This window comes from Mixia osmundae, assembly GCF_000708205.1.
Source record: "Mixia osmundae IAM 14324 unplaced genomic scaffold scaffold_1, whole genome shotgun sequence".
NCBI lineage: Eukaryota > Fungi > Basidiomycota > Mixiomycetes > Mixiales > Mixiaceae > Mixia > Mixia osmundae.
In genome coordinates, this window is record NW_014575563.1 from 784,109 (window position 1) to 811,233 (window position 27,125).

Here is a 27,125-nt window from a genome sequence, read left to right on the forward strand (position 1 = left end):
TTGCCACGAGTGCATGACGAGTCAATTTGAATGAGCGAGTCAGATGAAAACAAATTGGTGGCTCGTTCAAATTTCGACGACCTGCCAGAGCCTCGAACCGTCAACATGGTGAGCTGCAAGGCGTTCTGTCATCGTCTCCAAGCGTGCAAGATGTACCCTGTCACGTCTGCAACTCGACAGCGCCTCATCTCGAGGTTGCGCTCGCGTGCACGCTTGTAGACGAGCAGTGGCTACAATGCTATCGGGAGCAGAAGCTAACGCCAAGATGTGCCGCGCAGGATTCAAGTAAGACACCAGTCAAGCTGGCAAAGGTCACCAAAGTTCTAGGCCGAACGGGATCGCGAGGCGGTGTCACCCAGGTCAGAGTCGAGTTCATGGACGACCAGTCTCGTTCGATCATCAGGAACGTCAAGGGACCCGTCCGAGATAACGATATCCTCGCTCTGCTCGAGTCTGAACGTGAAGCCAGGCAAGTGATCTCAGCTATAGAACGCCTCCGTCTGGCTGACCCGAGCATCTGCAGGCGGCTGCGTTGAGTGCTGTGACATCTGCTAGACGACTGCGCCGGGATGGTCAGCTTTCGAGATGGGAAGCCCACGAGGACCTTCAGCTAGCAAGAGACATAGCTTGTGCTTCTACATGCAATCTCAGTATCTCAGACATGACTGTCCGCGTCACTTCACCATGAGGCAGCAGCAGCTTGCACCAGACTCTCGAATTCATGCATTTTCTCGACATCATTCAGGTCTCGGGCTGAGGCGTAGCAGCAGCCGGTGAATTACTCTGCGAATTCATCGTGTGCACCAATCGCTGTAAAGCCTCGAGGCCTTCCTTCTTCACATGCGCCGTATCCGTCGTATCACTGAACACCCTGCCTACCGTCGGCGGCATCTGAGTCGCAGGCGAAGCAGGTGAGACGCTTGTCACGCTGCTGGACTTGCTCTGATGGCTCATCCGTTTTGGATTGCTGCTGACGGTGCTGTCCGTCCCGCTCGACAGGGTGCGCGCGTAGCCAGGCCCTTGTGCTTGTGACATTGCCTGGTTGATGTCGTTGACCGTCAGCATTGATGCGTCAGCGCTGTCAGACTTGGCGCTAACGGCAGCTGAGGCGTCGGTCGGTAGTCGGCTCATCGAACCAGCGGAACCATCGGCACGACGTACATACGGTCTCGCGTTGGACGGTGGAGGTCCAGGACGATCGTCATTGGGTGAAGGGCCCAGCCGAGGCGTAGAATTCGGCGAATCCTCATCCTCTGCTCCTTCATCATCTCCATCTCCACTGCTGACTTGACTGCTTGTCTCGTATGTATCACCGGGCCCTGCTACCTTGTTCGCTGACGACTTGCCAGCAGAGCTGCCGTTTGCTGTCTGGGCTTGGGCACTTCCGCGACGTGCGTATGACTTTCCTGGCGCAGGCGTCTCTGGTGCGAACGATCGCGCGGCAGGGTGTTGTTGCTGGTCGAGCCTACGGGCGTACTGTCTGATTCCTGGCATATCATCCCAGGCATTGCTGCTGTAGGTCATGTCATTGCCAATCGTGGTACTCTGTGGCTGCGGCGAGCTAGATTTGACGGTACTTGCAGCGCCGGCAGGATCATCCGGAAATCTGCGACTGGCTCGTTTGGGCTGTTGTGATTCCCAAGGAAAGACTCGAGCAGTCGTATCGGAAGCTTGCATCGACTGTCTGTATTCTTCCCTGAGGTGGGCCGGAATCGCGCCATACTCGGGCACTTCGAAGAATTGTCCAGAGCCGGAAGGCGCATCCCATGCGTTTTCGTAAAAGTCGTTGAAGGTGCCTTGCATCTGAGGTGCCCCATCCTTCGGAGGCGAGGCGCGTGCAGGATCCCAATTGACCAGAGGTGGTGAAAGAGGTTTCTGAGGACCTACATTGGCGGCGGGCACACCTGCTTGCCGGCCATTCGCAGGTAGGTCTGCGCATGGCATCAGCTTCTGTAAGGCTGGTACGCAAGGACGTACGACGAGCGGGCGAAGGCAGCTTGGGCGCGATCGCGCTCGCGACTTGAGATGGCTCCACAGATCCGTAGTGACGCGTAAAGACGTCGAACCAGCTTGCAACCATCTCGTTGTAGTCACGCAAGTTTTCACGCTGATGGTAGGCCTTGCTCGAAGCGGATCGGCTGCCGGACGCTGACCAAGGCTTGTTTTGACCAATAAAATGAAGCACAGAGATTTCCTGACCATGCCGTCGGTACGCGGGGGTGTATCTGTGCAAGATGAGTCTGCGTCAACGCTAGCGGTAGCGTTGTGAAGCAAGAGGCGCACGTGTAATGCGCGGTGGGCGTGACGTTGTAAGTGAAGGGCAAGCGGTTCCAGTCGGGGTAGAAGTCGTTTAGCAAGCCTTGATCGCCGCCATCCCAGGTTCCCCGTTGCTGAGACATGTCGGCCAGGCTAGCGAAAGTATCCAACGAAGGTGAAAGGACCATGACGCCCGAGTTGAAGCAGTCTGGCCAGCCAGAGTCTGGCGCAGCTGAGAAAGTGTCCTTGAGCTTGAACAGGTGCGACAGTGGTCGAAGCACGAGCGTGTCTGCGTCGAGGTAGATCACTTTGCGGTACTGTACCAGTCGCCAGGTGTGCAGCTTCGTCAGTGTTCCCGCCAACTCTGGTCGACCTGAGCAGCCGGCAAGGAGGCGATCAGCAGCTATGACGTCGAGCAAATGGACACCTACCTAGCAAATCCAGCTCCGACCAATTCTTCGTCTGGATCTCTTCGACAGACAGTACATAGTCGAAAGCTGCCTGCAGAGCTTGGATGGTCTCGTAGCGTAACTTCTCTGCGACTACCAGACAGACGGTCTCGTAGTCGACAGCGGGTATCTTTCCTTCGGCCTCTTTGAGCGACTGTAGTGTCACCAGAGCGCCTGCGAGGTACGCATCGCTGCTCAAGAACGTCACAAAGGCATGCAGCGGCCTCTCTGCTGCCTGTACTGCCATGACTTGCCACCCTGCGCCTGCTATCGGGTCGAGTAGCGGCGGCAAAGAAGACGACGCGTCTAGCTCAGCGCTACAATCACGAGCGTACAAAAATCTAGGCAGTCGGTCCGAGCATGAGCTCTGGTCGCACGGTCTCGTCAAACTCCTCGGAGCTGTATGAGCTCGCAGTGAGCAAAGCAAACTTTGTCTGCATCTGGAAACATACCTGAGCAGTCCGAGCGAAAGGGTAGCCTCCTTGAGGGTTGTGCCTTCCTTGTGAGCCTTCTTGGCGCACTTTGCAACATCTGGACTCCCTGTCAGCGTTGGGATCAAGCCAGACAGGTGAAGCCTACTGTCATAGCCGAGGCGCTTGTTCAAGATAGTTGCGAGCATGAGAGACTCGTTGAGCAGTTGACCTATCCGCTTCTCGTTGGCGGTGATACCGACGACGCAGTGCTCGTTGAAAGACTTGGCGCCATCAGACAGCAATCGGATCGACTGTAGTAGGTTCTTGATCAATACGGGCTTGAAGACGTTCAGCTGCAAGCACGCGTCAGCCAGTATCTCATGAAAGCGCCCTGGTTCTTGCCTCGAATTGACCGTACGAGCCGGCGACACTGATCGTAGTGTGATTGCCAATGACTTGCGCAGCAACCATTGTGAGCTGCGAGGGGACTCTGTCAGCCTAAAGGCGGAAGCAGAGAAAGCTCGACGGACGGCTTCGCATTGTGTTGGGTTGACTTTTCCAGGCTATCGAACCGGATCAGCAAGCCCATAGAATGTCATGATGCCAGGCGTACCATGATGGAAGAGCCTGGCTCATTCTCTGGCAGGCTCAACTCGCCAAGACCGCATCGGGGTCCAGAGCCAAGGTATCTAATGTCGTTTGCGATCTTCATAAAGGACACGGCCAGCGTGTTCATTGCGCCGCTTGCTTCCACAACCGCATCGTGCGTCGCGAGCGCTTCGAACTGCAGATGCTCAAGCAGTCAGCGACTCCTGTCTGATCATGCAAGGCTACATGCCTTGTTAGGTGCGGTTTTGAAGGGGAGGCCGGTCTCTTTCGAAATGGCTTCCGCTACTTTGACATCGAAGCCCTTGCGCGTGTTGAGCCCGGTGCCGACAGCAGTACCGCCTTGTGCTAGCATTGAGAGTCGCGGCAAGACATCCTTCACTCGTTCTATTCCGTTGCTCAATTGTTGTACGTAGCCAGAGAACTCTTGTCCAAGCGTGAGAGGGGTAGCATCTTGCAGATGCGTCCGTCCGATCTTGATGATGTGCTCGAAGTCGTCTGCTTTCTTTGCCATTGCATCCCTGAGGCCAGTCAGATTCGGCAGAAGCTTGTTGCTGATCTCCATGACGGCAGAAACATGCATTGCCGTAGGAAAGCTGTGGTCTCAGCGACTCTCTTTCAGCACCGACGTGATGAGAGAGCTCTGCCAGCTCACGTGTCGTTTGAGGACTGCGACATATTGACGTGATCATTCGGGTGAACGGGCTTCTTGCTTCCTAGCTCGCCGCCCAGCAGTTCTATCGCTCTGTTGGAGATGACCTGCGACGCTATAGGTCAGCTTGTGATACTCGCGCATGCTTTGGGTGCACCTCGTTCGCGTTCATGTTGGTCTGCGTGCCTGAGCCGGTCTGAAAGACGACAAGTGGAAAGTGATCTGCAAGCTCGCCAGAGATGACCTGCACCCTTCCTCTGTGAGTTGTGGACACCCGGCAAGCCCATGCCGACACACCTCATCTGACGCATCCTGGATTGCCTTGCCGATCCGCTCGTCGAGGCCATAAGTCATATTGACCTTTGCGGCGGATTTTTTGAGGATGCCGAATGCTTTGATGAGCGGTACAGGCATTCTCTCTTGTTCGCCGCCGATGTCAAAGTTCTGCAGTGACCTGTCGGCCGAATGGCAACCGTTTAGCTTGCATTGGGCAAATGTCGCGGTCGGACGAGCCTCTGTGTCTGACAGCCATAGTATCTGTCCGCTGGCACTTTGAGCTCGCCAAACGTATCCCGCTCGATTCGGTACTCCTGTGCGCTCCCTCGGGTCCTTGAGTGTGCAGACAGACGCAAGCATAAGTCGACGGACCTGCCAATTAGGGGCAGAAGCCGAAAAGTGCCGTGGGCTTTGACTTTTGGCGCCAGGCTGTGCGCAGCCGCTGACCATTCGTGACCGAAGCAAGCTCGAGGAGGACGCCGCTAAGCGCTTTGAGGAAAGCATTGCAAACGCAGAATCGTCGTCTGTCGGAAGAAAGCGGACCTTGAGCTGATCACGTGAATTCCGAGCGCGTTCGGTCCAAGCGCAAACCCGCGACGGACAAGCTGAGTGCCAATGCTGCGCCGCAGCGGACCTCGGTCCTGCTAAGGGCAGAGAACAAAAGTCCAGATCAGACGGTGTGCTCGGGCGTGCACTGCCGTGGCCAGTAGAACGACGATGGACGCGCCACTCCCTCACTTCACAATAGACTACTCGCTGTCAAGCTACAGTAGGCCACCCATCAAGTCAGCGTCGACGTCCTCGTTCGGCTCACTCACTCAATCGCTGTCGAGCAACAATATTGACCAGCCTACTGACAGCCGGCTTGCGAGCCACGCCACGCTCACACCTCCCGCTTTGACGCGTTCCACGTCGAGCTCGAGTGACTCGAGCGCAGCTTCGTATGCTTCTCTGTCAGATTCCGTCATCTCGGCACGACCGAGCATCGCACTGAGAAAGAGCAGCTCCTCTCTGCGGTCTAGCGAGACGTGTGAAGATCAGACCGTCGAAGAGATAGTAGCAATCAAGCCAGCGCGACCCATCCTCACGCTCACCATGCCCGTCGCCTCTGGTCTGCCTGGCCCGACCATACCCGTGCAAATATTCGACTCGCCAGAGCTACTGGCTGATGATCTTTCGCGGCCACGAAGGAGTGCAAAAGGACAAAGGCGGATTTCAAAGTGGAGTCCTGACTCGTTGCCGTCACCTGGCTCTGCTTCTTCCGGTTTACTGTCGCCCGAAATACGCAGATCAGTGCGGCCGCCGTCTCCAAAGACTAGCACGAGTCCGAAATCATACGCGAGCTCGCCCACCAGCTCAGACAGCACACACTCTCTTGACGCCGAATTTCTGTCTGATGCGCGAGCTGCGGCAAATCCGACAACAGAGGAAACAAGTGGGCGGCCTCTGTCTACTTTGTCGAGTGGATCCTTCGTCTCCGCACAATCCGATGTCTCACATTCAGGTCTGAGCTCGTCTGTGCCGCACGAGCTGGAGCACGCCTTCGACAGCCCGGCGACTGTACGAGCTCCCACTAGCTTCAGGCGAAGTGAGTCGGCTCCCCAGGTCTCGCTCAAGCAGATCGAGGCTCGACCAGCGCCGCTCCAGCTACAAAGCACGCCCTTCGTCGTGACAGAGGAGTCTCCCATCGAGCCGCCCTCGCCCACCGTCACAGTCAGACAGCCCAAGTCGATACTGAAAGCAAAAAGTCTTGGTAATCTGCGCGCCAAGCCAGCAAAGGCACTCCCAAAAATACCTCTGCATCAGCCGTCTCATGTCGAGATCACGCCTCGTACGAGTAAATGGACTCTGCGCAGCAAGCCATCAACCGCCTTCAGCTTATCTTCAGCGCGCTCGACATCGCCAAAGCACGACTCTGAGTCTATAGCTTCTTTGGCTTTGCAGACCAGCAGTCCTCTGCCGGAACCACGAACAGCACCACTGCCCACTCACATAAGGCGTACACCCTCGCCACCACACTCGCAGTCCATCGCAGATGCTCTGCCATCTCCCGTCGTGCAAGATCAAGCGGTGGAAAGCCTCGCACGCGTGCACGATCCCTATGCGACGGAGAGACCACTCGATAGAGCCAATAGAGTCTGTCTCGTCAGATGATTTATGACCCTTGTACTGACTTATACGTCCAGATGTCGGTTATGCCAGACATGACCGCACTTGGGACGGACGAGAGGCCTGCGCCCGGAAGCTTTCCTTCATTTTATGCTGCTCTGCCTGGACCTTCCACGAGCCCGCCCGTTTCGCCGTCGTCGTCAGAAAGGCGGCCGTTCGCCTTGCCTTCGCTCGGCTCTCGTCGGTCAATAGCAGCAAAGCAATCACTACCGAACTTGTCCAGCTTCACAGACAGAACCAGTCAGATGTCATCTGGTCGCGCCAAGCCGTTGCCAGACAAGTTCGCGCTCCCCAACGTGCTCGACCTTACGGATCCTTGGGGCGCATCCTTCAACAATGTATCTGCTTTTGACGCGGCAATTGTCTATGCGCCAGATCCAATGGCGATGCATTACAGAGCGTCAGCTTTGTACTCGAATAGCAATCCCGCAGCAGCGACCAGGTCGAGTGTACACCACGGCAGTCCTTCCTCTCTGCCCGCTAGCTTGTCCTCGCAAGGCAGCCGGCCCTTCAGAGCGAGCGGGCTCACACAATCCTCAGCAAGTCTCAGCACAGCCTCCGACGGCGGTCAAAGATCACGTCCAGGCGTCATCGTGTGTTTCCATCTTGACTATACGATCGCGTGAGCTAACACAGCATGTAGAGACGGGATAGCAGTCCTCTGGCAAACTCTGCAACACTACCGCCAGGTGCTCGACGAACAGCACCACCGCCGCCGCGGCCCATCACGTTATTCATAGATGGCGAGGACGAGGATGCAAGCGCGTCTGTGAAGTCGTCGACAATGAAGCAAAAGTTCAGGCGTACGCTTCTTTCTCGCAAGCCGCCACGCGACCTGCAAGCTGCTCAAGAGCAGAGCGTCTCTGTCGATAGCGACCTTAGCACAACAATTGCTGCCACCTCGTTCTCGCCCAGCATCAGTTCTACAGCCATCGCGTCTACCAATTCGATCGATGCTGCATCGACAAGATCGACTCCAAAGACGCTCGGCAAATTGGCCCCTAGGCGGTTCAGGCTATTCAGTCAGCGTCAGCCAAAAGAAGTACCAGTCAGTACGAGTCAGTCCGCAGCAGTGCAATCGTAGAATGTCATCGATACCCGCGTACAGCACGCACTCGCAGATGCATTTGTTTTGATTACCACTCTGTGGCCGTCTTGGGCTCAACGGGGACCTTGCCTCTGAAATTGAGACCATCGAGCCACGGGCGCGTTGCAGATCGATGTGACTCGTAGCTCGAGATGTCCTTCTCATGCTGCAACGTGAGGGAGATATCTGTGCCACGTGAACATTAGCACAAGATCACAGCAAGCGCGCTATGCGCGTACCATCTAGACCATTGATGAGGCAGTGCTTGGTGAATGAATTGACTTCAAAGGGGTATTCTTTGCCGTTCGAGCGGCGGACAACCTGCTTTGGCAGATCGACTTCGACTTCGATACCTTGACGAGCATCTTCTGCAATCTCGAGGACGTCCTTCTCAGGTAGAACGACGGGCAACATTCCCTGCAAAGCTGGTGTAAGTATGTTCAGTCATACACACAGGGTCATGAACGTACATTCTTGGTGAGATTGTTGCTGAAGATCTCTGCAAATGAAATGCCGATGAGAGCGCGGATGCCAAAGTCGACGAGAGCCCAAGGTGCGTGCTCTCGCGATGAGCCACAGCCAAAGTTGACACCGGAAACGACGAGGATCTTTGCCTGCCGGTAAGGCTCTTGGTTGAGCACAAATGAGGGGATCTCTTCGTGCGTCTTTGAGTCATATCGCCATGCATCGAAGAGAGCGACGCCCAAGCCGGTTCGCTTGATGGTCTTGAGGAATTGCTTGGGAATGATCGCGTCTGTGTCGATATTGCTGATATCCATGGGCGCCGCGATGCCCTTGAGTACAGTAAAAGGTGGCAAGCCAGCAGGAACAGAAGCTTGAGGCGCAGGAGCAGCAGCAGATTCTGTTTGAGCATCCGTACCTTCCTCTACGAGTTCGTCGCCTTCGGGCGCCGCTTCGTTCGTATGGGGAACATCCTCATCGCTGGCAACATCCATCTCTGGCTCGAATGCGATGTCTTGTCTACCTTGCATGAGCTTCCGCACATCGCTGAGCTTGCCCGTTACGGCAGCGGCTGCTGCCATAGCGGGACTCATGAGATGCGTACGACCTCCGGCACCCTGTCGGCCTTCGAAATTGCGATTGGATGTGGATGCGCATCGTTCTTGAGGCGAGAGCATGTCTGGATTCATACCGAGACACATACTGCAGCCTGCCTCTCGCCAATCGAAGCCTGCCTCGCGGAAGATCCTCGCCAAGCCTTCTTTCTCGGCTTGCTGTCTGATGAGGCCTGATCCAGGCACGACCATGGCGTAAACGTGGTCTGCCACTTTGCGACCCTGTACTACTCTTGCAGCAGATCGGAGATCTTCAATGCGGGCGTTTGTGCAAGATCCGATGAAGACCTTGTCGACTTTGATTTGATCCATTGGCGTGTTTGGCGCGAGACCCATGTATTCGAGAGCGCGCAAGATACTCTTCTTCTTTGCCGGATCTGAGACGGTCTCTGGGTCGGGTACTTTGCCACTAATGCTGGTCACGTCCTGTGGACTCGTACCCCACGAGACAGTAGGCTCGATATCCTGGGCGTCAATATCGACAGTCGTATCGAAATGCGCATCGGCGTCAGATTTGAGCGTCCGCCAATGCTTCACGGCTGCTTCCCACTCGTCACCCTTTGGCGCGAGAGGGCGGCCCTTGAGGTAGGCAAAAGTGGTTTCATCGGGGGCGATTAGACCTGCGCGTCAGATCGGCTTAGTGATGCGTCATGTGCTCTGCAAGTGTGGCGTACCTGCTCTTGAGCCCATCTCTATAGACATATTGGTCATTGACATCCTTGCTTCCATGCTGAGGTTCTCCACGACAGACCCGCAGAATTCGACGACGGAGCCTGTCCCGCCTGCTGTACCGGTGACGCCAATGGTATGCAAGATGACGTCCTTGGAAGTGATGCCTTCGTTGAGGGTGCCATTGATACGCACACGCATGTTCTTTGATCGTTTCTGGAGGACGGTCTGGGTCGCCAAGACGTGCTCGACTTCGGAAGTGCCAATGCCGAAAGCAAGCGCACCGAACGCACCGTGGGTGGAAGTGTGTGAGTCACCGCAGACGACGGTGGTACCGGGAAGTGTGAAACCTTGCTCTGGTCCGATGATCTGCTCGACACGCGCTCAGCATGGAGTGCAGCATAGCGCGAGTCAGACTGACGTGGACGATGCCTTGTCGCTTGTCAGCCATGCCGAAATAAGTCAAGCCGAAGAGCTTGACGTTGTCCTCGAGGGTCTCGCACTGGATGCGGGAGTCATCCTCCTTGATGAACGTCTTGACGGACTTGAAGTTCGTCCTCGAACTCGTGGGGACGTTGTGGTCTGTAGTGGCGAGCGTGCAGTCTAAACGCCGGACAGTCCTCTTGGCGTTGCGGAGGCCTTCGAACGCTTGTGGCGATGTGACCTCGTGGACTGAGTCAGACTGTCAGCCGGCGCAAGACAGAGGCACTGATCACTGACCAATGTGCCTGTCAATGTAAAGCAGGCAAGTGCCATCGTCCTGTTCTCTGACGGTATGCAGAGCGAAAAGCTTGTCGTACAATGTCGATGGCGGCTGTCGGGATCATCATGGATCAGCATTGACAGCTGACTATGCTTTTGAAACCGACCTGCTTCGGTGCTGGCATCTCTCCGGCTCGTCGCTGGTCAGGCTCGTGACTCGACTCGACTCGCCTCGATTCTCCTTTTTATTACGCGATCAAGCGCAAGTCGGCCGCCCGGTGGCCAACGACATTTCTGGCTGATCCCGTGTTCCGGCTCGAGCGATGGCAAAGGTGTACGACAGACCGAGAGTGGTCAGACATGTAGGGCCTCAGAAGAACAAGGCAGGATTGGGCAAGGCGATCATCAACAATAGGGCAAAGCAGAGAGCTCGAGATTATGAAGAAGCGCTCGTCCGTTGCTGTCTCTCTCAGCAGTCTTCACGGAGCTGAGGCAGCGCTCGCTGGACAGCATACCAGTAGTCTCCCGAGTGGCTTGCACAGTGTCACACAAGAAACAGATCTCGATGCTTTCCTCAACACGGCGCAATTGGCGGGAACAGATTTTGCAGCAGGCAAGTCCGGACGAGCGCTCGAGCTGCTGAGCTCATCGAACCTACAGAACGCAGGAATATCACTGTCATCTCTACACCTTCTGCAAGCTCAAAGAATCCGTACCTGCTCACGCCAGAGCAAGAAGAGCGCGTCAACTCGTTGCAAAAGGAAAATCGGCAACGACTGCGAGTACCGAGACGGCCAGGCTGGACAAAAGATATGAGCAAAGACGTCCTCGAGCGTCGAGAGAGGGACAGCTTCCTGGAATGGCGGCGTGGACTGGCAGAACTGTCAGATGAGAAACAGCTCCTGCTGACTCCTTTTGAGCGCAACCTGTCTGTCTGGCGACAACTATGGCGCACACTCGAGCGATCGCATCTCATCGTTCAGATCGTCGATGCGCGCAATCCCCTCAACTTTCGCTGCGAGGATCTCGAGACATATGTCAAAGAGGTCAGCACGAACGAGGACGGTAGCGATCGCGGTAAACGCAAATCGCTCATACTCGTCAACAAGAGCGATCTGCTGACCCACACCCAGAGGTCAGTCGCATCGTATCATCTGTCTGTCTTGCCCAGCTGAAGGGTCAAATCTGCGCAGGAAAGGTTGGGCTGACTACTTTGATCGGCTAGGCATAGCCTATGCATTCTTTTCGGCTGCAGATGCTGCTGCGCTGCAAGAAGAGCGTGCAGCGATGCTCGCACCTCTCGAAGAGGAAACGCTGTCAGACGAAGAGGACGAAGATGCGGCTTATCTGGATAGTGACGAAGGATCTGAGCTCCTGGACGATGACACAGCATTACCTAAGCCCACTGCAGCTGCGCACACTGACGACGCTGAAGATGGCTGGACGTCAGAAGACGAGCAAGACGAGGACGGGCAAGTCGAAGCTCTTGCAGACACCGTTGCAAGGATCGCGAGGTTGCAAGAAGCTCCAGCGCGAGATAAGACCCGTGTGCTGAGTGTGCTCGAGCTCGAGGAGCTCTTCCTGCAAGAGGCGCCTGATCTCAATGGTATGTCGTCGCTCTCTCTCTCCGTTTCGTTGCGATGCTGAAGGAAACACCAGAGTTTCGACGAGAAGATGGCTCGACACCGACGAAGCTCATCGTCGGCTTGGTGGGCTACCCCAATGTCGGCAAGTCTTCGACCATCAACGCGCTCATCGGCGAGAAGAAGGTCTCCGTCTCTTCGACACCTGGCAAAACGAAAAACTATCAGACTATCCATCTCTCAGACGATATCATTCTATGTGATTGTCCAGGTCTCGTCTTTCCTCAATTCGCATCGACCAAAGCACAGCTCGTTTGTGACGGCGTGCTACCCATTGATCAGATGCGCGAGCATACCGGTCCCGTCAGTCTTGTCACCCAGCGGATACCACACGATGTCCTTCAGGCGACATATGGCTTGCGAATCGTCACGCTGCCCATCGATGAAGGCGGAACAGGCGTACCGACTTCCTCTGAGCTTCTAGCAGCCTACTCCGTTGCTCGCGGGTTTTTTACGGCCGGCATGGGCAATCCCGACGAGTCTCGCTCCGCACGCTACGTGCTCAAAGATTACGTCAACGGCAAGCTGATCTACTGTCATCCTCCGCCGGGCATAGATGATGCTACCTTCAATTACGAGAATAGAGATCTCGAACGACTGCGCTCGCTCGATAAGCTCAGAAAGAAGCAAGCGCCAATCACTCGCGTCGGTAGAGAAGCTGACACTTTCATTCCGGTACCCGACGAGCCAGACTCTGACGATGAAGAAGGAGGAGACGTGGCATCGACTGCTGCGCCTTCGACGAGGATGAGCATGCGCGGGCCGAGCAAACGATCGATGAAAGCGCAGAACCTTGATGCTGGCTTCTTCACTACATCATCGAGGATGTACATGCCCGAATTCATGGGCGGTGCGGCAGCCAATGGCGGCCGGTCGACTGCTCGAGTAGGCATGTACGCCATCCAAAACAGGTTGAACGATGACGGCACGCCTGTCGATCCCAACAAGATGACTTTCCAGGCCGGACCTGGTCAAAGTGGCAAGAAGCATTTCAAAGGCAATAGAAGGCAGAAACTTCGTAGCGGAGGCGGATACGATTGATACGTTGTTGATACAACAGATGCGCATGATGTACAACAAAACTACATAGTCTGTGTATCGCTACCGGTACCCGTGCGGCTGAGCTGGCATGGTGCCCATCATCATTTGCATCTGCATCGCCATGAATTGCAGTTGCTGTTGCGCTTGGATCTGCTCAGGCGAGAGCGCGGTGCCGCCCATCATCATAGAATTGAAATAGGCCTGCTGTTGGAAGATTGCCTGCTGGTCGTATTGCATGGACTCCTGGACCATTGGCTGAGGATACATCGGCTGTTGATACACTGGTTGCTGGGTTCGGTGAGGTTGAGCCGGTTGCTCAAGAGCTGCAAGTCGTCGTAGCTCGGCCTGCTTCGTCTCTGCCCAGCAAAGCACCTCACTCCAGAAGGCTCCGTCCGTCTTGTCCGGCCGCTGGTGGCCTACCTTTCTGTGCGTTCTGAGCTTAGTGAGATCTGGGAAAGGTCGATAGCAGCCTGGAATGGTACAGATACAGAGCGGTGTCTCTTTGGGGTTCGTCAGTGCGCCTACGGCATTGGCGAGATCTGCCTCGGTGGGTCCTTCACCGCAGCTTCAGTGGCCGTCCAGAGCTTCTTGGGGATACTCACGGGACACCGTCGTGGGCAGACCCTGGATCCGTCTCATCTCGAGCCTGTTGCCTATTGGCGTGACGCCCAGCGCGCGCAGTGGTGAAGGACGCGGATGCTCAGTCCAACACCAGATGTAGCTCAATAGTCTGAGCCTATCTGCTACATCCCGAGGCGAAGCGCGAATGGCGCGAGCTTCTTCATGCTTCGAGAATCTCTCGTACAGCAGAATTGGACAGAAACTTGGCCATACGAGGCTCGATGAACAGGGCTCTGTGCGCACAGACAACTGTCAGCTGACGAACGAGCTGAAGGCGATCTGGCGCACTCTGCATCGACGAGCCGCTTGCCGTTGAGATCCTCTATGCTGCCGCTGGCCCAAGACTTGCGCCCGTCTATCTTGTCCGAGTTGACTCTGACGACGACGAATTGACTGTTCTCAGGTAATCAGCGCCCTGCAACCTGGAGGCTGGACCGACGCACTCTGCAAAGACGGGACTTCGATAGTTGATGGTCAGATTGGCAGTGACGCCCAGCTTGCTAGGTAAAGCGAGGATGGCCGGTCTCGCGATGGATTCATCCATGAGGGTGGCCAGCAATCCCCCATGAACGATTCCGCTTTTGCACACGTCAGCTCATCGCAGAATGCACCCAAAGGATCGACTGCGCACTCATGCCCGCACAGACTTCTCCCAACATGAACGACCATGACAGATTGCTTGTTGTCTGCCGTACTGAACACAATGGGTGCCACGGCGAGTTTCCCAGGACCACGGAGCGTTCCACTCGTGAGCGAATGGATCCTTTTCGCTTCAGGAAAGCGTAGATGCGGTCTGCTCTCTCTATACATTGCCTCGCCTTGCTTGGCAGTCGTCTCTGAGCGCAATTGCCGGATGATTGGCAGATCTTGTAGCTGTTGCTCAATCATCTCGACGTGTCGCTTTCCTTCGGGCGACTCATCGCTCGGCGATGCCGGCGCATCGCGCGGGAAGAGTATGGCGAGCAGTCTAGGTTGTGGCGCCGGGTAGAGGGAGGAGAGAAAGTAGCCAGAAGCAAAGAGACCGGCGTAGATGAGCCACCGTTGCGACTGGGCGGTCTGACCTATACTCTGCGCGAGGAGTTGTCCAGAGCGCGTCTTGCTTGGATCTGGCGGTGGCCGGCCTGCATGGACATACTTGCGTCCTGCTGATGGCCTCAGACGGCAGGCCGGTCGCAGTAGCATAGGTTGGCCGTCAAAAGTTTGACCGTCACGTCGGGTCGCGCGCGAAACAGTAATTGCCGGAGATACCCCGCTCGCCTTTTGTGGGCGATCCAAAGACAGAATCGAGTCGGCCGTGTCTCGTTGCAGGACAGGCTCGGACAGGATGCGTATATCATCACAACGGTGGTCTGTGTGGCTAGCGCTCAGTAGCCTGGCATGCCTCGCGGTACGCCGATGCTCTCCCTCTACAGACTTGCCACACCAGACTCATTCCTTCGTCTCGCTGTCTTTGCTCAGGTCGGACAAGGCTTGACGAATACTGAGGGCGTTCAGACGAGCGTGATCGATGGCACGACGGTGACGTTCTATTCGGCGCCGACGACGTTCATTCCCACTGCCTCGGGTGCATCTGCCAGCCAGGTCTCCACGACCACTCTGACCAACGTCAATTCTGCCAATGGCGGCTTCTCTTATTCCATCCCACTGTCGACGATCCCACCCACAGGTACACTGACACAAGCTGCCTCGGGGTCAGCAAGCAATCTCTTGCCCGTCACTAATAATCTCCAGGCAAGTCTCTCTCTCTCATTGTGGTACACGGGGTGCACGGACTGAACGAGAGCGCATGGCGCAGTCTGCACCTGCAAAACGTCTCGTCGCACCTTCTTTCGGTCTTCCGACTGGTTTGATGGCCCTTGTCAGTCTAGGCATAGCGACCGGTGCCGCTATCGTTCTCGCTTAATCTCCGTCTTCAATCCGCGAGACTGTACACCACCCGAGCCGGACGAGGAGCGGCAGAGCAAAGCAAGAAAGGGGGAAAGAGAGATAAAAACTCATGCAAATCAATCTTGTCGTATACCCACTCGTGTCTGCCTCTCACCATCTTGTAATCATACAGCTTTATTCTATTGTCAATCTATCTGCGCAGATGTCGTGGCAGATCCACTCGTGACTGGCCCTGTCAGATCGGCCGGACTGCTCATGCTTGGCATTGGCCGCGGTGAGACAAAGAGGGACAGGTCCTGGGAGGCTGAGGACGAGGCTGCTCGGAGCTGAGGCGGTAGCGCCAAGAAGGGCAAAATCTTGAGCGAGTAGAAGCGCAAACTCTCAAAGGCGCCCTGCGAGTCACGGACCGCGTTGGATTGGTGAGTCATCACCGACGATAGCAAGGGACTTACCAGCTGTAAGAAGATAGCGCCTAAGAGCGCCTCGAGAGCCATGCCCCTGCACTTGAACAGACCCGTCTCGAGTCCCTGCGGATCGACGACAGATCGCCATCTCATGATCTTCTCGAGCGAGAGACGCTTGGCGGGACCGTCCGTATTGCCCAGAGCGTACTGATTGAGCAGCTTGTCGAGATGATCGCCATTGAGCTGAGCGGGCAAGAGGGTCGCGTGCTGATGGAGAAAAATGGAGGTGTAGCCTCTCAGCAATCTCCGTCCTGTCAGATAAGTTTAGTTGATCACACGCTTTGTAACGCTCAGGCTCGGCGGCTGACCTAGAAATGCGAGACGACCGTTATGATTGCCTGTTGAGCCGGCCGCGCTCTTGTGGGTCACTATCCTCAGCATGAGCAACTCCACCCGGTCTGCTGTGCCTATGCTTTGGGGAACGAGTCGGAGAGGCAGACAAGCGTGTGCTAGGCCGTCGACGACCTCTTGTGTGCTCGGCATGTACAGTCTCCCCAGAGGAGCTCGCACATTTGCTGCAGGCGATCGCCTTGATCGACCTGTCGTACTGCTCGACCCTGCCAGATCACTCACGAGCGATGACTGTGACCGGGTCGTGCTTGTGCTCGCTTGAGGCTGGACTCTTGCAGCAGGACGAGGTCGATCAGACCGTGAAGTGGAGGCTGAGGAGGCTCGTCTCTGCTGCTTCACTGCCGCCGTCCTCGGTCCGCCCAGAGCCAGCAGCTCGAGCTGTGATGTCAGTGAGCAGGCATGACATCTCGACAGAGGGAGCATGGCCATGTCAGCCCTCGCAGCCTTGCTCCAAAGCCTGGCGAGCTCTTAGAAAAATTCCAACGCGTGGCTCACCTGGCGATCCACCGAGGGAGACTTTGATCGATCGGAGCGGCACGACAAGATGGCTCCAGGACCAGTAGATGCGTGAGTTGGATGCTGTAGGCCATGCTACGTCGACTGATGCAGCTTTGACCCGCGCAGACCGGTCAAGAGCTGGGCAGACGATGGTGAAGGCGAGCAGACGACCGTCATCACTCGGCTTCATTGCTGACAGTGCTCTGCGTTGCCTCGCAGACGAGGCAATCACCTTGCCTGAGATCCAGACGACTGTCGGACCGGACGGAGTGACTACCGTCGTCGAATACAAAATCAACGAGGATGGCAAGAAAGTCAAGGCATGTCACTCGACGGTTGGCTCAGCCACACAGCTGACGCTTGCATACCTCGGGTCGCAGGTGACCAGGAGGATCAAGAGGACACTCGTGAAGACTCAAGTGAACCATGCCGTCGCAGAACGGAAAGCTTGGCCAAAGTTCGGCAAGGAGAAAGGTGCCAAACCCGGTCCTCACGCAGCAACGACGACGATCACCGAAGCGATACGGATCAAGCTACAGCCTGGCGGTCTCAAGGTACGTCTTCTCCCCTTGCTGTGCAGCCTGTCAGGCTGACATGCGACGCGTCGTGAAGCCTCCCGTGGATGATGAAGAGGAGAGGATCGCAGCGCAGAAAGCCCAACTCGCTCAGAAGAGAATCACCTGTCGATTGTGTCAAGGCGAACACTTTACATCTCGCTGTCCCTACAAAGATACTCTCGGCGGTCTGCCCGGCGTCGGTGGCGATGGTCAGTCGCTCGTCTCCCCTCATCGTCTGTGTCTCGACTGACGCGTCGCATAAGGAGAAGATGATACCGGTGTGGCAGACGAAGGACCGGGCTCAACGAGCAAGGACGGAAAGTATATTCCTCCTTCGATGAGAGCGGGCGCAGCCAACCGGGTCGGCGAATCCATGAACGGTCCTCGCAATCGTGACGATATGCCCACTCTGCGAGTCACCAATCTGTCGGAAGATGCCACAGAGGACGATCTCTGGGAGCTGTTCGGCTCTGCCGTGAGAGGGATCGGCAAGATTCACAGGATCTACGTCGGTATGGATCAGGAAACAGGACTCTGCAAAGGTTTCGCCTTTGTCTCTTTCGAAGAACGATCGACTGCAGAGAAAGCGATGGCCAAGATCAACGGCTTGCCATATGCTCATCTCATTCTCTCGTAAGTCCGCCTCGACGTCTCACAATCTATGGCACTCATTCGATCTGTAGATGCGCTTTCTCTGTACCGCGAGAGAATCGCGATACCGAGCGTCGTTAGGCCTTGTTGCTACATGCATTCACCTGTAGAGATTACTGCGCACAACCGGACTGTTCGTCCTACTCGCAGGTCCGAGCACGCGTTGTGCTCGTGGTGTACCTCTCTGCGAGCCGGATTCGAGTCCCTTCCAATCGCTTTGACTTACGCCCTTGATCCGCCACTCGAGATCGTCGACTTGTTTCCTCAATCCTTCAGTCTGAGACTCGATGGATTGTAAGCTGCTCAGATGAGCATTGAGGATTGCCGTGATCTGTGAGACTGGATCGGCGGGCTTGTTGGGATCGTCCGATGGGCCGGGCGTAATGCCTGAGCGATGAGACAGGCTATTGACCTCCCCGATCAGACTCGAGAGCGTTTTCGACATGTCGTCTAGCTGAGTGTTCAGCGTTTCCGCTAGAGCATACGCTTTCTCTCGCTCATTGTCGGACTGACCAGCTCGAGGCTCGCCTAGGATCTCGGTGACGTTTTGCTCGTACGAATCGAGTATGGAGGAGAGCTCCTTCTGTTGCGTCTCGACATAATCGAGCGATTGATCGATCGAAGCCTGTGTCGGCTCTGTGGCTAGCAGTGCAGTGTACAACCTCGAGATCTGCTTTGTGCGTCAGTGTCGTCTCTCCAGTGGTATGCCACGGGTCGCTAACATTTTCTCCATTTTGGACAAGCACGCTGTCCCATGCTCGCACTTCACCAGCGAGGTGACTGAACTCTCTCGTTCGCTCGTCTAGCTCAGCATACCATCTGACGAGAGTCATTGGTGAGTCAAAGGCACGAATGGAAGTTTCGGCATGACGTACCGATTGACAATCTCCTCCAATCTCATGCCTGCGAGCAAGCTTGGCACAGCTGCGGGCTTGCTCGCCTCTAGTGGCTTGGCCGGCGCGCTTCCCAGAGCTGAAGTCGCATTTGCAGCGGGCGCGGGCGTGCCAAATGAAAATCCACCCGTAGCTGGCGCAGGTGCGGGTGCAGCAGCACGTGCACTTGCCGCTGTCGTGCTCGCCGAGGTACTCGCTGGCGGCGCGCCAAAAGTAGGCAGCGCAGGCGTCTTTGCTGCTGGGGTCGGAGCAGGAGTGCTCGCACTCGTACTCGTCGTACTCGCAGGAGCACCAAAACTGAATCCACCACTGCCTGATGACGGTGCTGCTGCAGGTGTAGAAGTAGCGGGTGGTTTGCCAAAGCCGAATGTAGGCACAGCTGGGGCTGCAGCTTTGTCTTCTGCTGGCTTGGGCGGTGCGCCGAAGCTGAATCCTGTCGAAGCTGGTGCAGGCTTGGCTTGATCGGTTGATGCTGTGACGGGCGGAGTTGAGGCAGGAGTACCGAATGAGAAGCTACTGCCGCCAGCAGCCGGCGCACCAAAGCTAGGTACTGCTGGCTTTGCAGGAGCAGTGATCGAGGCTGAAGTAGCAGGAGGAGGAGCGGCGAAGCTGAATGGCGAGGCATTGGTCGTGGACGCAGCTGGCGTGCTTGGCTTGGCAGGCTGACCGAAGCCTGCAAAGGTAGGTGCAGGTGCAGGCGCGGTCGCGGTCGACGCGGTCGATGTACTCGCGGCAGGTTGGCCGAAAGGTGAGCCTGTCGTGCCTGTACTGGGCGCACCAAAGCTGAAAGACGGCTTGGGCTGGGCTGCAGGCTGCGTCGAGCCAAAGGGGTTAGCTGGCTGGCCTGAGGCCGGTGTGCCGAACGAAAGCGTGGCCGGTTTGGAGGCATTGGCGTTCGCTCCGAACGAGCCGAATGAGAACGAGGTATTCGTCGAGGCGGGCGGTGGTCCTGCTGGTGTGCCCGGAGCGGCAGGCGTGTTCGTACCTGCTTGTCCAGCTGGCTGAGCTGCTGCTCACACGTCGACTGTCAGTAGAGCATAGCGCAAGCGCTAGCAAGGCAGCTCACGCGTAGCGAATGAGAAAGAAGGAGCTGTAAGGTATCTTCTGCATGAGCTTGTGTAGATGAGCCACTGGGGCAGGGACGAACCTGGAGTGGCAGTCGTCGAAGGAGGAGCAGAGGCAGGCGGGCCTGTCGTCTGACCGAACGAGCCAAAGTTGAAAGCTGCCGTGCCTCCATCTGATCAGTCTGCGCATCTCTCTTGGCTGATGAGCGTACACATGGCTGCTCTTGGCTGCCTGGCAAGTCTCGTCTGACCGGTCTGTCGCTGTCGCTGTCACCTCGTCGCGAGAAATCAGCGAACCGATGTGTCCTCGCCCGCCGAGCTTGTGGGCCAGATGAGTGACCAAGGCAGCTCGGTCGAGCCACCAAAGAGCAATGGCACGACCAGACGCTCCTCCCACCGCCGGTCGACAGTCACTTCGACCACGCCTGCTGCCGCCACAGCCAATGGCGCAGCTGTTGCATCTACATCGGCTGCGACGCCTGCTGGACCAGCTCCTGCTAGGATAGTGCCAAAGCAGGGCAAGGGCAAAGCTAGAGCATCAGATGGTCCCAAGAGTGTGCTCGCTGTCAAGCAAGCAGAGATGGAACAGCTCCTTCAGGATCATTCATCCGCCGTCTCTGAATTATTCCAGTCCGTTCCTGCTTTCTTGGCTGGATTCAGGTCGGCTCATTCGATTGGTGGGTTGGCACAGTCTGGAGAGACTGATAACCTATGCCACGTACGACCCCCAGAACTACACCGGCAGACCATCAGAAGTATACAGCACTTACGCGAGCGAGTATGATCTCCTCACGCATCACCTGCCAGAATCCGCTCAGACGGCCTCATCCTCTTCTCGACGGACAACAAGGAGAGCAGCGCACGACACACTCACTTCTCTCGCTCCTCCCCCTTCTGCTATACCGCCGCCCTCGCCGCCAAAACCCATAGAACGCAAACCCTCGCTCAAAAAGATTAAGCCTGACAAACCTCTGGGGACTAAGCCAAGTAAGGAGCAACTTGCCCGGACTGCAGTCTCGTCTGGTCAACCTCTGTCCAAGCGAGTCAAGATTGAACAGACAGCAACCAGCCTGCCCCCCGAACGGATAAAACCAATCAAGGTCAAATTGACAGCGCCCCAACGACCTAGCCTGATATATCCCGAAAGACCCATCTTCACTCACGCTGCTCAATTACCGCCTCGCCCTCTGTTCGAAGGCTCTCTTGACGACTTGTTTGCAAAGAGCGATCTCTTCCACCCACCCTTAGACGAACAAGGCGAAATTATCCATCTCGATGCAGCCTCGCTAGCGAGAGAAGTGGACCTACACGCTCGGATTACTCACTTTGAGCAGGTCTACGGGCGCTCAATCAGACATGCACCCGCCAGAGACTCACAAGCGGAACCGCCACGCTCTCTTGATCATCGAGATCACATGGTCGAGCAAGCGTGTCATTTTGCTCGACTCGTCCAAGAAGAGCGCAAGAATCAGATCCTCGCGTGCAGGAAGATTGCCAAGATGGTGTCTGTCTACTTTGAGCGATTGCAAGGAGCAGAAGCGAGGGCAGCTCAGGAAGCTCAGCGAGATCTCAAAGCACTCGCACGCTTCACGAGCAGAGAGATCAGGCGGAAATGGAAGATGGCCGTCAATATCGTTAGGGCGAAGCGAGCGGCCGCATGGAAGGCGGAGGAAGAGAGGAGAGGCAAACTGCACCTCGACGCGATGCTTGAACAGTCCACTCAGATGCTTGCTGCACAGCAGCAGGATCTCGCTGCTCAGTCAGACATCTCTGACGAAGAAGAGACTGCATCCGAAGCGGAAACAGCAGAGGAAGATTTGTCAGAGGAGGCAGAGCCCGAAGCCAAATCCAAGGAGCAGATCGAGGAAGCTCCATTCGACGGCGACGGTGACGGTGACATAGAAGCACAGGAGGACAGCGACCAGATAGACGAGGAAGACGCCATGCTAGAGGATGAGATGGACGAAGATGAAGAGCAGTCAGATGATAGCGAGATGCAAGGCCTCGAAGCAGATGCAGATGTGCCCATCGAAGAACTCCTCAAGAAGTATGGCTACGCCGAGCAAGAGCCTTCTTCACCCGTGCTCGTCAATGGCCACGCAGATTCAGAAGAAGCGCAAGAGGTCGAAGCTGTCGATGCGACGGCCGAGCAGTCTGAAGAGGCTGTTGATGCTGAAGATGAGCAACTGGATGCCGACTTGGAGGATGATTCGGACGACGAGGAGATGGACGGCCTGGCGGGCGATGCGGATCGGCCACTCGAGGAGATCTTAGGCAGTTATGCTCTGCAAAATGGAGCAACCTCCGAGAACGAGGCAGAGTTCAGCGAGCAGCCGATTGGAGAAGTCGAGTCTGCCCAGACGTCTCAAGCCGCTTCGGACGAGGACGAAGACGAAGCGGAAGAGGCTTCTTCCTCGACCTCTTCGGAGGAGCGCATCAAAGTCAGAATACCTTTTCTCTTGCGCGGAACCCTGCGACCGTATCAACGCGCAGGGCTCGAATGGCTCGCTAGTCTCTACACCAACAAGCTCAACGGGATTCTTGCCGACGAGATGGGCTTGGGGTACGCGCGCGGACTGCTCCAGACGTACGGTGCTGAACAGTAGTGGGTGGTGCAGAAAGACAATACAGACAATCTCTTTGCTTGCTTGGCTTGCTTGCGAACAGGGCGATTGGGGTCCTCATCTGGTCATCGTCCCATCATCTGTCTTGCTGAATTGGGACACCGAATTCAAGAAGTTCTTGCCTGGATTCAAAGTACTTGCCTACTACGGCTCGCAAAGGGAGAGGAAGGAGAAGCGCGTGGGCTGGAATACAGATCATACGTATCAAGTTGTCGTGACGTCGTATCAGCTTGCTATTTCTGACCAGCAGGTGCTCAGACGAAAGCCATGGCATTACCTCATTCTTGACGAAGCGCACCATATCAAGAACTTCCGATCGCAACGGTGGCAAACTTTTCTGGGCTTTCACTCCGACAGACGATTGCTTCTTACAGGCACACCGCTGCAGAACAATCTGACTGAGCTGTGGTCCCTACTCTATTTTCTCATGCCGCAGGGACTGGCCAACGGCACGTTCGCAAATCATAAGCGATTCCAGGAATGGTTCAGCATGGACAAAGCCATCGAGTCTGGCGAGACGATGGATGCAGAGACTCGTGCGACAGTAGCCAAGCTACACACACTCCTGAGACCGTACCTGCTTCGTCGACTCAAAGCAGACGTCGAGAAGGAAATGCCAGGCAAATACGAGCATATACTCTATTGCAAGCTATCAAAACGACAGCGATACTTGTACGACGAGTTTATGTCTCGCAGCAAGACGCGCGAAACTCTACAGTCTGGCAACTTCATGAGCATCATCAATTGCCTGATGCAGCTACGCAAAGTCTGCAATCATCCTGATCTGTTCGAAGTTCGTCCGATTGTTACTTCATTTGCTATGGGCAAGCCGGCCACAGCAGAATATGCGACAACGGAGATGATCGTCAGACGAAGGCTGCTGCGCGAACCTGCTATCGAGCAGAATCGCGTGCCGAGTATCTTTCTCCTCGCCCAATCTAGCCCAGCATCGACGCATGCAAGCCGAGCTAGACGGCGACTATGTGCAGGCAGCAAGATCGTCGATCCAGACGTTGTTGCAACTCGAGCAGAGACGATGCCAGTCGAGGACGATCTTACCATCGAAGGCTGGACTGCCTACGAGCAGCAAAGACATATTCGTGCAAGCATAGCCAGACAAGCTCGTATCGCCACGATCAATTACCGTCGTTGCAACGAGGTACCGTTTTACAGCGAAGAGCTCCTGAAAGCCGTCTCAAGTCGATCACTGCGGAAGACATTGCCCAATAGCGATGCCTTGCTCGGCGACGTATGCGCCCGCTTTCGGATGAGCCTCGAGGAAAGAGCAGCCGGCATGTCAGAAGTCATCAATCGCTTTGCGTTTGCTACACCCGCAGTCACAGCAACAGGCATGGACTGTATTGCGCTGCCCACGCTCGAGCGCGCACTAGAAGACTCGAGCGAGCTTGACAGGGCTACTGCCGCCACAACGCAGCTTCTCAATCGATCGACCGTCAAACTGTCGATAGCCTTTCCGGATCGGTCACTGCTGCAATACGACTGCGGCAAGCTACAAAGACTTGATCTGCTTCTGCGAGAATTGATAGAAAGAGGCAGTCGAGCGCTCATCTTTACGCAAATGACCAAAGTGCTTGACATTCTTGAAGGCTTCTTGACTTTCCATGGCCATCGCTACTTGCGTCTTGATGGTGCAACCAAGATCGAACAGCGACAGATCCTCACAGAGCGATTCAATACGGATCGCCGCATACTGTGCTTCATCTCATCGACCAGAGCAGGAGGACTCGGGATCAATCTCACTGGTGCAGATACAGTGGTGTTCTACGATTCAGACTGGAAGTGAGTTGTATTTCGCTTGCAACATGAAGACGCTGATGTTCCGAACAGTCCTGCAATGGATCGACAGTGCCAAGATCGGTGTCATCGTATCGGACAGACCCGCGATGTGCACATCTACAGGCTCGTTTCGGAACATACGATCGAGGAGAACGTCATCAAGAAGGCCAACCAGAAGCGCATCCTCGACCATCTTGTTATTGCGCAGGGTGAATTCACTACAGACTGGTTCGGCGCAGGAGCACGAGCGGATTGGCGGGATATGCTGGACGATCAAATGGTTGCCGAGCTCGGCGTTGGCTCGCATGATTCGCCAACGTCCGCCGACAATGCGCCAACAAACACTGGCGGCGATCTGACGAAAGCTCTCGCTGCCGCAGAAGACGAGGAAGATGCTACTGCCGCCAAGGATGCGCAAGTCGAGCTCGATCTAGACAAGACTGACTTTGACGAGCATGCCGTTGCTCGACCCGTCGCCAAGCAAGGCATGGAGTCACTCGCCAAGACGACAGCTGCGACGGGTTCGTCTTCCCGAGCAGAGCCAGAGGAAGAGGCGCTACTGGAGGAAGAAGACGAGCTAGCGGGCAGCGTGGATGGCTATATGCTCAAGTTTGTCGAGTCGCACTGGCATCTGTTCAATGATTGAATGCACTTGTGCGCTCTTCAACTGTCGTCCCGCGCGAGTAGTATCTCGACTGCCCTTTCCAGGTTGTTGTTCGTCTGCCTGAGCGTGTCACGGACTTCTGTATCCGTCCTGGCGGGGAACATTGCAAGCAAAGATTGCACATGATCCTCGTTCATTGGTGAGCTCGAAGGATCTGCTCGAGCGCTCGCGAATGTGTCCAGGATATTTCGGACTGAACCACGAGCTTGTTCAGTCGTTGCAGCTTGTGATGTTCCAGATGCTCGAGCGGTCCGTACGTCCGATGGCGCGGGGACGATGAGAGCTCGCGTGGGTGGCAGGCCGCCGTGGCTCGAGCCGAGCAGAGGAATGATGAATCTAACGGCCAGTCGGAGGACGATACTCGGCAAGAAAGGCCTCTGGACGAAGCTCGTGGCTACTGCGCCCGCAACAAGACCTGCGATAGATGGCACGAAGGACGTTGGCGGCTGACAACTGACGAGCTGCTCTCATTGCACTTTTTGGTCAGCGGCGCGACCCTGCTGAGACAGAAAGACTGCTTGCCTGGACGGCGAGCAAGTAGGCAAAGGACTTGTCAGTCAGCTGGAGACCGAAGAGAGAGAAGCGATAGAGCGGAGGAATAATCTTCCAGTACTGATAGATGCTTGCAAAGAGCAAGTCAAACGGTCCGGCGGGTAGAGCTTGAAGTTCGAACGGTCTTGCAAGGATGAGCAACGCGAAGAGGTTGACGAGCGAAGCTATGGCCCATGCGGCGAGTAAGTAGGAAGCGAACTTGGCACTTCCCGTCGCTCTCTCTACGACTATTGCAGCCTGCCAGAGCAGCAGAACCCCGACAAACAACTCGACCGAATTGGCGAAAGCGAGCTCATGCACGACAAAGCGCCACCACTATGAGCCTCTCGATCTTGAGCTCAGACTGGTTGATGAGCGAGGAGCTTGCCTGGTGGTCTCTGACGAGGTGAGGATGGAGGGGCAGATGCAAGTAGTGCTTCTTCTTGAACGCACCTGCTAGAAAAGTGCCAATGCCGAGCGTGTAGATGCCCGCCTTGCTGCCGCGCTGGAGTGTCAGCATGCATGAGTCTGAGCGATCACGGACAGGAATCTACCTGACAGGCGCATTGGCAAAGCTCATCAGCCTCGGGGTTTTGACGTCAGCGATGCGAGCAAGTCGCGTCGTCGTTGCGCAGAGCCAGCCAGCAGACTGCTTCGACTGCTCCACCACGTCTCGACATGGCCGACCTTCCTCCGCCGAGCACAGTAGCGAGCCGGTTCGTATCAGAGAGCGACCTTTCGGCTGCAGCCGAGAAGCGCAAGGCAGAATGGAAGGCTGCCTATGAGCGCTTGGGCCAAGTCAGCGAACAGCAGGGACACTCTAAACTTGTCACTGAGTAGCCTCTGTGACATCGCAGGCCCCGCCAGAGCAGCCCGAGAACCAAGCGTATGATCCTCGGTCACTGTATGAGAAGCTACAAGAGCAGAAAGACAGGAAACAAGAAGAATTTGTGGCCAAGACGTCGATCTCGGCACAATTCCGTGGCGTGGACGAGGAAGAGGCAGGGTTCTTGCAAGAGCTCGACATGGAGAAGCTCCAGCGCGAGCGGCAGAAGAAGGAAGAGATCGAGGCCGAACTCAAAGCGTTCAGAGAGTTCGTCTTTGCTCCCTTTCGCACGCACGAGACGGGCTGATGTGCTGGCAGAGCACAGACGAGCACGCCGCTGGCGAGCTCACCACCGGCCCCGGCGAGTACAGCGAGACAGTCTCTTGCTGCTGCTGCTCCTCCTCCTCCTCTGAAGCTACCCAAGAAGAAGGAATCCAAACAGTCCAAATTCCTGGCAGGTGCTATCAAGCGAAAGAGTACAGAGAGCGCGCCAGCCGGCAAGAAAGCAAAGGCGAGCTCGCCCACAGAGCAGGTCTAGCTGATGGCATGCATTCACCCTTGTCGTTGTACTCTCTTGCATCATCATGTTGTCGTCACGGAACGTCAATCTACATGAATCTATCGCATGCTCCCTTCAGCGTATGCTCAATCGTCTAAA

The 27,125-nt window shown here is 56.1% G+C and overlaps 15 protein-coding genes across 15 annotated transcripts; 7 read left to right on the forward strand and 8 right to left on the reverse strand.

Moving 5' to 3' along the window:
- Positions 1 to 84: 84 nt before the first annotated feature.
- L969DRAFT_84048 (uncharacterized protein) lies at positions 85 to 610 on the forward strand (the record flags this gene model as incomplete). The annotated part of the gene is made up of 1 exon (XM_014715321.1): positions 85 to 610. A coding segment is annotated over one exon (261 nt), but the record flags the coding sequence as incomplete, so codon positions are not given.
- A 92-nt stretch (positions 611 to 702) lies between these two features.
- L969DRAFT_84050 (glycosyltransferase family 8 protein) lies at positions 703 to 3,301 on the reverse strand. The gene is made up of 6 exons (XM_014715322.1): positions 3,285 to 3,301; positions 3,158 to 3,236; positions 2,688 to 3,104; positions 2,284 to 2,629; positions 1,978 to 2,225; positions 703 to 1,931 (listed from the first exon to the last, which is right to left on the reverse strand). Exons 3-6 carry the CDS (start codon positions 2,950 to 2,952, stop codon positions 742 to 744), a joined length of 2,049 nt encoding a protein of 682 aa, XP_014570808.1. The 5' UTR covers positions 2,953 to 3,104; positions 3,158 to 3,236; positions 3,285 to 3,301; the 3' UTR covers positions 703 to 741.
- Positions 3,047 to 5,156, reverse strand: L969DRAFT_91642 (uncharacterized protein; the record flags this gene model as incomplete). Its single annotated transcript, XM_014715323.1, has 12 exons — positions 3,047 to 3,104; positions 3,158 to 3,236; positions 3,285 to 3,471; positions 3,521 to 3,595; positions 3,649 to 3,681; positions 3,732 to 3,902; positions 3,957 to 4,320; positions 4,380 to 4,483; positions 4,534 to 4,620; positions 4,674 to 4,830; positions 4,890 to 4,966; positions 5,025 to 5,156. The coding sequence occupies 12 exons, from the start codon at positions 5,154 to 5,156 to the stop codon at positions 3,047 to 3,049; spliced, it is 1,524 nt and encodes a 507-aa protein (XP_014570809.1).
- A 116-nt stretch (positions 5,157 to 5,272) lies between these two features.
- On the forward strand, positions 5,273 to 7,905 carry L969DRAFT_21083 (uncharacterized protein; the record flags this gene model as incomplete). The annotated part of the gene is made up of 3 exons (XM_014714951.1): positions 5,273 to 6,788; positions 6,839 to 7,414; positions 7,465 to 7,905. Exons 1-3 carry the CDS (start codon positions 5,370 to 5,372, stop codon positions 7,903 to 7,905), a joined length of 2,436 nt encoding a protein of 811 aa, XP_014570437.1. The 5' UTR covers positions 5,273 to 5,369.
- Positions 7,906 to 7,957: 52 nt separating this feature from the next.
- On the reverse strand, positions 7,958 to 10,540 carry L969DRAFT_14387 (uncharacterized protein; the record flags this gene model as incomplete). The annotated part of the gene is made up of 7 exons (XM_014714885.1): positions 7,958 to 8,094; positions 8,148 to 8,325; positions 8,379 to 9,604; positions 9,659 to 10,022; positions 10,075 to 10,325; positions 10,374 to 10,467; positions 10,523 to 10,540. 7 exons carry the CDS (start codon positions 10,538 to 10,540, stop codon positions 7,958 to 7,960), a joined length of 2,268 nt encoding a protein of 755 aa, XP_014570371.1.
- A 75-nt stretch (positions 10,541 to 10,615) lies between these two features.
- Positions 10,616 to 13,039, forward strand: L969DRAFT_69020 (uncharacterized protein; the record flags this gene model as incomplete). The annotated part of the gene is made up of 6 exons (XM_014715324.1): positions 10,616 to 10,807; positions 10,866 to 10,968; positions 11,016 to 11,490; positions 11,549 to 11,961; positions 12,015 to 12,715; positions 12,788 to 13,039. The coding sequence occupies exons 1-6, from the start codon at positions 10,679 to 10,681 to the stop codon at positions 13,037 to 13,039; spliced, it is 2,073 nt and encodes a 690-aa protein (XP_014570810.1). The 5' UTR covers positions 10,616 to 10,678.
- Positions 13,040 to 13,099: 60 nt separating this feature from the next.
- On the reverse strand, positions 13,100 to 13,678 carry L969DRAFT_14389 (uncharacterized protein; the record flags this gene model as incomplete). The annotated part of the gene is made up of 2 exons (XM_014714886.1): positions 13,100 to 13,593; positions 13,642 to 13,678. The coding sequence occupies 2 exons, from the start codon at positions 13,676 to 13,678 to the stop codon at positions 13,100 to 13,102; spliced, it is 531 nt and encodes a 176-aa protein (XP_014570372.1).
- On the reverse strand, positions 13,518 to 14,859 carry L969DRAFT_84053 (uncharacterized protein). The gene is made up of 4 exons (XM_014715325.1): positions 14,292 to 14,859; positions 14,104 to 14,238; positions 13,949 to 14,053; positions 13,518 to 13,893 (listed from the first exon to the last, which is right to left on the reverse strand). Exons 1-4 carry the CDS (start codon positions 14,840 to 14,842, stop codon positions 13,821 to 13,823), a joined length of 864 nt encoding a protein of 287 aa, XP_014570811.1. The 5' UTR covers positions 14,843 to 14,859; the 3' UTR covers positions 13,518 to 13,820.
- Positions 14,860 to 14,984: 125 nt separating this feature from the next.
- On the forward strand, positions 14,985 to 15,632 carry L969DRAFT_605753 (uncharacterized protein; the record flags this gene model as incomplete). The annotated part of the gene is made up of 3 exons (XM_014715326.1): positions 14,985 to 15,047; positions 15,119 to 15,391; positions 15,456 to 15,632. 3 exons carry the CDS (start codon positions 14,985 to 14,987, stop codon positions 15,561 to 15,563), a joined length of 444 nt encoding a protein of 147 aa, XP_014570812.1. The 3' UTR covers positions 15,564 to 15,632.
- Positions 15,633 to 15,732: 100 nt separating this feature from the next.
- On the reverse strand, positions 15,733 to 16,791 carry L969DRAFT_91649 (uncharacterized protein; the record flags this gene model as incomplete). The annotated part of the gene is made up of 3 exons (XM_014715327.1): positions 15,733 to 15,939; positions 16,000 to 16,262; positions 16,320 to 16,791. The coding sequence occupies 3 exons, from the start codon at positions 16,789 to 16,791 to the stop codon at positions 15,733 to 15,735; spliced, it is 942 nt and encodes a 313-aa protein (XP_014570813.1).
- Positions 16,792 to 16,852: 61 nt separating this feature from the next.
- Positions 16,853 to 18,170, forward strand: L969DRAFT_100704 (uncharacterized protein). Its single transcript, XM_014715328.1, has 7 exons — positions 16,853 to 16,929; positions 16,987 to 17,018; positions 17,080 to 17,180; positions 17,241 to 17,414; positions 17,473 to 17,626; positions 17,681 to 18,050; positions 18,101 to 18,170. The coding sequence occupies exons 1-7, from the start codon at positions 16,907 to 16,909 to the stop codon at positions 18,147 to 18,149; spliced, it is 903 nt and encodes a 300-aa protein (XP_014570814.1). The 5' UTR covers positions 16,853 to 16,906; the 3' UTR covers positions 18,150 to 18,170.
- On the reverse strand, positions 18,169 to 20,241 carry L969DRAFT_91651 (uncharacterized protein; the record flags this gene model as incomplete). The annotated part of the gene is made up of 6 exons (XM_014715330.1): positions 18,169 to 18,738; positions 18,791 to 18,887; positions 18,944 to 19,970; positions 20,028 to 20,051; positions 20,109 to 20,183; positions 20,238 to 20,241. 6 exons carry the CDS (start codon positions 20,239 to 20,241, stop codon positions 18,169 to 18,171), a joined length of 1,797 nt encoding a protein of 598 aa, XP_014570816.1.
- A 115-nt stretch (positions 20,242 to 20,356) lies between these two features.
- L969DRAFT_44277 (uncharacterized protein) lies at positions 20,357 to 25,092 on the forward strand (the record flags this gene model as incomplete). The annotated part of the gene is made up of 4 exons (XM_014715331.1): positions 20,357 to 20,655; positions 20,717 to 22,588; positions 22,644 to 24,449; positions 24,498 to 25,092. 4 exons carry the CDS (start codon positions 20,357 to 20,359, stop codon positions 25,090 to 25,092), a joined length of 4,572 nt encoding a protein of 1,523 aa, XP_014570817.1.
- L969DRAFT_134706 (uncharacterized protein) lies at positions 25,023 to 26,375 on the reverse strand. Its single transcript, XM_014715332.1, has 4 exons — positions 26,196 to 26,375; positions 26,030 to 26,138; positions 25,633 to 25,977; positions 25,023 to 25,571 (listed from the first exon to the last, which is right to left on the reverse strand). Exons 1-4 carry the CDS (start codon positions 26,219 to 26,221, stop codon positions 25,110 to 25,112), a joined length of 942 nt encoding a protein of 313 aa, XP_014570818.1. The 5' UTR covers positions 26,222 to 26,375; the 3' UTR covers positions 25,023 to 25,109.
- Positions 26,320 to 27,124, forward strand: L969DRAFT_43552 (uncharacterized protein; the record flags this gene model as incomplete). The annotated part of the gene is made up of 4 exons (XM_014715333.1): positions 26,320 to 26,439; positions 26,499 to 26,734; positions 26,786 to 26,943; positions 27,000 to 27,124. 4 exons carry the CDS (start codon positions 26,320 to 26,322, stop codon positions 27,122 to 27,124), a joined length of 639 nt encoding a protein of 212 aa, XP_014570819.1.
- Position 27,125: the final 1 nt, after the last annotated feature.

Coding starts and splice junctions, on each gene's coding strand:
- L969DRAFT_84050 (XM_014715322.1), bottom strand. CDS start 2,952: ATGGCAGTACAGGCAGCAGAGAGGCCGCTGCATGCCTTTGTGACGTTC. Junction 2,630..2,687: donor GTCGGAGCTGGATTTGCTAG/GTAGGTGTCCAT, acceptor CCGGCTGCTCAG/GTCGACCAGAGTTGGCGGGA. Junction 2,226..2,283: donor ACGCCCACCGCGCATTACAC/GTGCGCCTCTTG, acceptor CATCTTGCACAG/ATACACCCCCGCGTACCGAC.
- L969DRAFT_84053 (XM_014715325.1), bottom strand. CDS start 14,842: ATGCTACTGCGACCGGCCTGCCGTCTGAGGCCATCAGCAGGACGCAAG. Junction 14,054..14,103: donor CGAAGTCCCGTCTTTGCAGA/GTGCGTCGGTCC, acceptor ACCTGAGAACAG/TCAATTCGTCGTCGTCAGAG. Junction 13,894..13,948: donor AAGCGGCTCGTCGATGCAGA/GTGCGCCAGATC, acceptor CTGTGCGCACAG/AGCCCTGTTCATCGAGCCTC.
- L969DRAFT_100704 (XM_014715328.1), top strand. CDS start 16,907: ATGGCTCCAGGACCAGTAGATGC. Junction 17,019..17,079: donor CTGGGCAGACGATGGTGAAG/GCGAGCAGACGA, acceptor GTTGCCTCGCAG/ACGAGGCAATCACCTTGCCT. Junction 17,627..17,680: donor GCCCGGCGTCGGTGGCGATG/GTCAGTCGCTCG, acceptor GCGTCGCATAAG/GAGAAGATGATACCGGTGTG.
- L969DRAFT_134706 (XM_014715332.1), bottom strand. CDS start 26,221: ATGAGCTTTGCCAATGCGCCTGTCAG. Junction 26,139..26,195: donor TTTGCCAATGCGCCTGTCAG/GTAGATTCCTGT, acceptor CCAGCGCGGCAG/CAAGGCGGGCATCTACACGC. Junction 25,572..25,632: donor CCTACTTGCTCGCCGTCCAG/GCAAGCAGTCTT, acceptor CAATGAGAGCAG/CTCGTCAGTTGTCAGCCGCC.